This window comes from Salarias fasciatus, chromosome 12 (assembly GCF_902148845.1).
Source record: "Salarias fasciatus chromosome 12, fSalaFa1.1, whole genome shotgun sequence".
Classification (NCBI taxonomy): Eukaryota; Metazoa; Chordata; class Actinopteri; order Blenniiformes; family Blenniidae; genus Salarias; species Salarias fasciatus.
Window position 1 is genome coordinate 9,308,052 of NC_043756.1, and position 6,000 is coordinate 9,314,051.

Below are 6,000 nucleotides of genomic sequence, written 5' to 3' on the forward strand. Positions count from 1 at the left end.
CAGGTGGAGCTCAACCTGCTCCACCGGCTTCACTGCTTTCACTGTCAAATAATGTAGGGAATGAGATTTAGGTATTTATTCTTTATGAATAGTATTCAGGTTTGGTATGGACCACCGTCCCCTCACCTGGCTCCACAGATGCTTTTTGTCTGGCCTCTTTTTGTGAAGTGTTGCTTTTATATTTTTTGTTCAGAGCAGCCTCCTGCTAAATCTAAAATACCATAAAAAGTCCGGTATTATCCAGCAGAACACTTGGTTCTCACAGTGCTGCTCACTGCAGGTTCCTTAGTTTTCTAAAAGCAAAAGGTGAGGCAGAGCTTTGAGCTGTCAGGATCCTGTCAACTGGAACCAGCTCCCAGTGTCAGCTCAGGAGGAAGACACAGCCTTGACGACTCTGCCTCCAAACCAAAAACCAAAGTCTCCTCCTCTGAGTCTGGTTCTACAGAAAGCCTCCTCAGTGAGCAACAAGAGGAGATGAGCCAAGGTTGAGTGGTACACTTCTTTTCGATTTTCATTTGCCAATAGTGCATTCAGAATAGTGAGATTCAGGCTCATTGCCGCCATCTAGGGTCTAAAATGTGGAGTAGTGGAGTCTCCAACACAAAATTCAGTGCTTTTATAATCTATCCATAAAAAGCTGCAAAGTTTCATTGATACCTACGTTTGCTGAGGAAATTCTGGAGAGGAGCTGGGGAAAAATCACAGAACTCAAGGGCAGTGCTGATAGTTTATTACAAATGAAGTTCAGACAATATAAAATTACTGCAAACACTGGATTCTGAATTGTTACTGAATCACTGCAGCATGTCTTACTTTCATGTACAAAAGGCACATCTTTATTATTTATCCAGATGTTTTGTTTTTTTTAAGACAGGCATGCTCCTTTTAGAAACATGCTCATGCATTTTTGTAACTATGTTTACAAGTCTCACTAAAAAAAAAAAAAAAAAAATCTGAGAGATAGCTGCAACTCATCCAGAATGCTGCAGCCAGAGTCTTCACTTGTACTGAAATCTCTGCTCTGGCTGCTTTGTCCAACTTCGAAATCTTACCTCTTGTCAGTTAAGTTTTGAATGGTCTTTTTTTAATCTTCTAGACTTTACCTTGTAAAGCACTGTAGATTGCCTTGTCTGAATACTTCGATATCAAGAAATTTGCCTTGCCTTGTCATTTGCCGGGTCTAAACAAAAATCTGTGTATTCCGTTTCCAACATTTTGAAACACCTTATGAAGTGCATTAGGTTTCAAAAGGAATACTTGAAGTCATCATTCAGTCATTTTTAAGAGAAGTTCAGCATATACTTCACTAAACCTTCACAAATTTTACTCTATTGGGCGTTTTTAGGGTCCACCACTCATGCTGACTGATATTCCAGCAGCAGCTAACATCAGATTCTTGCTCCTGTCTATCAGCTTTTTCAGAGTCAGCATTGTCACATCTGTTCGCAGCAGATTAATGTGTTGCAACCGAGCAAGTGGCAAGGGAGGTGAGCCCGCTGGATCTGAAACCTGAAGCACTCTGAGTAAAACGCTGTCCAAAGGGCAGGGCAGGGAGACCAGCGAGACCTTCTGCAGGAGGGGAGAACCATTCAAGAGACACCAGAGCACCCTCTTCAGGGACATCCAGGACATGTGGGGTTTGGGTTGGTTGTGCTCATAGGAGAAACTTTTGGGAAACACAAAGAAGAAGAAGGAAAATTACTTCCATATAATGTCACTTTAAAACTTTGACAATTATGTCTACAGTGCACGTCAAGAGTGGTCTTACTTGATTGACAGGGAGCTGAGGTGAGGCAGTTTCGGAAGATTTCCGTCATCATGGATTCTCTCTCGATCGTGCGTTCCTCGTGCTATGGTTGGAGGCTCTGCAGAAATGGCCAGCTCTCTGAGTCTGTGGCACATGGTGATGACCTCCAGGAGACGAGTGTCGGTGCTGGTTTTCACGCCCTCGAGGGTGAGGGAAACCAAAGAAGGGCCAGAAACTTTCAAAGCAGGAAAGAGGTCCGTCAGAGTGCCAGGGAATTGCACCGAGAGACTCCGCATCTGGCCTGTGTAGCTCTGCAGGCCTGCAGCTAGCACAGAACTCTGTTTTTGTCCTCCAACGCTTTCATCATCGTCAGTGACATTGACAGATAGGGAGGAGATGCTCGGACATACACGCGCGAAACTGTCCAGAGAGTCGCAAGTCAAACCTCTGACATCTCTCAGCTGCAGGATCAGGTCTGACCGAGATGAGAGTTTCTCCTCTGTTTGATCTTCAGATGAAACTAGCTCTTTGTCTCTTACATTTTCCTCACTCTCACTGCCAGACTCCTCCCAGAATCCACTTCCCTCCTCTTCTTCATCCTCCACTTCTTTCCTATCTCTTGTTCTCATCTGCTTCCAGCCATTCGCCTGTTGTTTACTTCTGTCCCTCCATAAATCCTCCAGCCTGGGAACTCCTTCTCTGCTAGTGAACTCCTCTACCTGCCAGAACTGTTTCTGCTCGATGAGGCTGCAGGCCTGTGTGAGGCCCTCCAAGGCCAATCGTTCCAGAGAAGGCAGGGAAAGAAGAAGGTAGGCCGCCGCTGCCACAGAGTCTCCCTCCTTCTCCTCAAACCCAATATCCAAAGCCAGAAGACTGCGTAGAGGTAAGGGAGACAAGGCCGAAGAAGAGGAGGGGGAAGAAATGGAAGACTGAGATGGCGAGGTGCAGTGTGACGATGAGCCATTGGGACTGGGAGAGGACGGGCAGCAAGGCCCGCCTCCGAGAGGAAGGAGTGCGGATGGGGAAAGCAGATGGCAGCGGGATACATCGAGATGTCGCAACAAACGACAACAGAGGGTGATCGTCTTGATTACAAATCTGTCACAAGGAATGCCAGCCAGACAGAGCCAGTGCAGATTGGATAGACTGTGGAGGGTTTCACAAAGGACCTTCACGGATAGCTGCTGGGCTCCAGACAGGTCCAGATTCAGCAGACCCTGAAAAAACAGAGGCGAATTTCAAGGTCTTTCTTAAGTTAACCCGAACATATGTTGATGTGAGATCAGTGGAGGAATAGAAATGTCAGGTTCTTTCTAACCTGGCAACGTGCAGAAATGTGACCACAGAGAGCTGGGGTGACTAAACCAGGACAACTTTCCAGAGACAGACTTCGGAGCTGCGGGACCAGCAGGAGGTGGAGTGCCGTTCGGGACAACCTGTTTCTGGAGCACAGCAGCAACATCAGCTCCTCCACAATATCACCACCTGCAAATATAATGAATAATTTGGGGGAGGAAAATAAATTTAAGGAAGGTGTGGAAATAGGATTAGAGGTTATGATTAGCATTGTAAATCACTCTCATTAAATAAAATGTTTGAAAACGGTTCAAAATTCAAGTTCCCATGATCAGTGGACATACGGTCAGAAAAACAGGAACAAAAGGTTCTTCATACACCTGTGATAACACCTGTAAACTGATATATACCTGTGATAACACCTGTATGTTGCTTCATGAAGCAGAAGAAGCAAAATTATGTCAAACTTTCTGCTGTTCTTGGTGAAGCAAAGCCCTCAGACTCACGTAGCAAGTTGAAAGGCCCCTGATCCAGATATTTGTCAGCGTAGTCTTTGACCCACACTTCTTCCTTCATGTTGTCGGCGACCCTCAGCATACACAGCCGAGTCAACGAAAGGACCGAGCCATTGTCATCCGGCCTTCGGCTGGTCTTCTTCCACTCCACATTCCCCTTTCTCTTTCGCCTGAGCACAGCCTCATCCAGGACTCGAAACAGAGGCATTGCTGGACCTCAGCTGGGTCCACAGACCTGCAGTGGATGCTGGGTCTACATGGGCAGGAACAGAAGCACATCCAACATTGAGAAATATGAATAGTGCTCTACAATTGGCCTATTCACCAAATGATCAGGACATTTTAAGACAGGAAGTATTTGTCACAACCTACAGCCAAACTCAACAGGACAAAAACAGTGATAATGTTTTTTTTTTATATATATATATATATTATGTAACTTATAGAGTTTTTAATATGGGCTCGTATATTTTCTGCCAAAAATCACTAAGAAAAACCTAATTCTCCTTTGACAGATCAATATGAAAACAGTGACATAACATCAGGTCTTCAAGTGCAGCTTCCTTTCTGTTTCACACAAATTAAAAAACTATCATTAGCTATATCCTGATCAACTGAAACCCCAAAATGTATTGAACACCCACCTTTGAGATCTAATGAAGACAGTTTCGTTCAGAATTTGTGCTGTGAGCGACCCTCGCTCCGTCTGCCCTGATCCACCAGGACTTCCTCGTTTCAGAACCTGTTTCTTTTATTCCCTGAGCTTGGTCTGTCAGGGATACTTCACCCCGTCTGTTAATAAACCAGTTTCGTCAAATCACATAAAAGTAGCTTTTATCCCGAAAAATAGAAAAACAATTAAATTTTGCAATGTTTTACCCTCGATAGAAAAGCAGAGGCTCGGTCTGAAGTGAGCGTGTCTTCCTGGAAGACTTATGCACAGGAGTAAATTGGCCCTTTTTAGGGAACATTGAATTCATAATATAAAAAGGCTGAGGAAGTTGGGTTAAATTTTAACAAGAGGACACCCTGATGAACAAAATGTCATAAAGTTTTATTTAACAACCATAAGTACCACCTATATAACACATGCACGTTTTAACCATCTAACAGGCAGCATAAAATGCTTATTTCTGTCTCCGAATCCTAACAAGCCAACAAACTCTTTAAATGTGAAATTCATGATAATGACAATACAGCCCAAAAATCAATCAACACTTTGAGGGTCTGGCTGATATTAGCAGTGCAATTCATCAGCATGACTTTCACTCCAGATGTGTGAAAGTTACTCTGCTTTATGTGGATGCTATTATTTGACCCTTCTTAAACACTGGCTAAAATCCAAGTTCTTTTGCAAACAGAAGACGCTTTAATTAACTAAAGAATCCTGGGTGTCCACACGCTGTTGTCTGGTCACAGACTCTCATCTACAGCACACCGTATATTCTCCCTTGCGATGTAGCAAGGGAAGAAACAGCGTTCATGTCTCAACCATCCCCTACACTGATCACCTGTGATGTCCTCACACGCAGCGTCCATTGCATGGAGCAGGGACCTCTGATTTTGAGCCTGATGCTCACTCTCCACTTCCCAGCAGAGAAAAACTCCTCAACTGGACTGAGGAAAGGACAGTTAGGTGGTGAAAGACCATGATTATCCTTGGATGAATCACCAGATCCTGATGAGTGGGCCATGGTGGAAATTCACATACTCCCACACAATCACGTAGTTTACATGGTGGGACCCTATGAGTCATCTCTCATTTTCAAGGAACAGATCAGAGGAAATTCAGTCCAAGAAGATGAGGAACATCTGTGTATTATATGGGAGAAGACGAGGGATAGGAGTGGCCACACCATTCTCAGAAACAGCAACATACATTGTAATATTGCCCTCATGCTGGTCTAGGACATCCACTTTGGTCCAGGTGGCAAATAATGTTATGGCCACATCTTCAGCCCTTGGCCAAGTTGAAGTCAGCTTCATCTACGAACACGAGAATGTGAGGAGTGTGGTTTCCTTCCTTGGAAGGCTTTCTCCCCTTTTCTTATCACATGTTATATTCTTAAATATCAGGATTATACTGATAATTATAGTGTGAGCTGCAGGTTTTGGACAAAATGTTGAATCCAGACAAAAATACTTTGATTCATAAATTAATTGAAGTGGGTATTGAAGTAAAAAAAATTGTCAACCACTGCTTAATTGTAAAAATATTGAAATGGTAGACAACCAGTAAATGACTGACATGTGCATACTGGTACCGCAGCTCTTCCACTTGGTTAAATGGTACCATGGTTTCATTCAGAGAACCGAGTTTACATACATAAACTAACGTTCTATTTCATTTCAGTGAACCTGTAACCATGTGGCAACAGTATGCCAAAGAAGTCACGATAAAGGTGTGCATAAACCCAACAGGGACACCAGTGACAAAAACAG

At 43.8% G+C, this 6,000-nt stretch overlaps 1 protein-coding gene across 1 annotated transcript; it reads right to left on the minus strand.

Annotated features, from left to right (window-relative positions):
* Positions 1-1,341: 1,341 nt before the first annotated feature.
* On the minus strand, positions 1,342-4,404 carry LOC115397715 (uncharacterized). The gene is made up of 5 exons (XM_030104157.1): positions 4,203-4,404; positions 3,550-3,811; positions 3,066-3,232; positions 1,769-2,964; positions 1,342-1,666 (listed from the first exon to the last, which is right to left on the minus strand). Exons 2-5 carry the CDS (start codon positions 3,764-3,766, stop codon positions 1,342-1,344), a joined length of 1,905 nt encoding a protein of 634 aa, XP_029960017.1. The 5' UTR covers positions 3,767-3,811; positions 4,203-4,404.
* Between the last annotated feature and the right edge of the window lie 1,596 nt (positions 4,405-6,000).

Excerpts from the sequence above, each read along its gene's own strand:
- LOC115397715 (XM_030104157.1), bottom strand. The coding sequence starts at position 3,766 with ATGCCTCTGTTTCGAGTCCTGGATGAGGCTGTGCTCAGGCGAAAGAGA. Across the intron at positions 2,965-3,065 it reads ACATTTCTGCACGTTGCCAG|GGTCTGCTGAATCTGGACCT; the intron begins GTTAGAAAGAAC and ends CTGTTTTTTCAG. Across the intron at positions 1,667-1,768 it reads CTCAGCTCCCTGTCAATCAA|TTTCTCCTATGAGCACAACC; the intron begins GTAAGACCACTC and ends GTTTCCCAAAAG.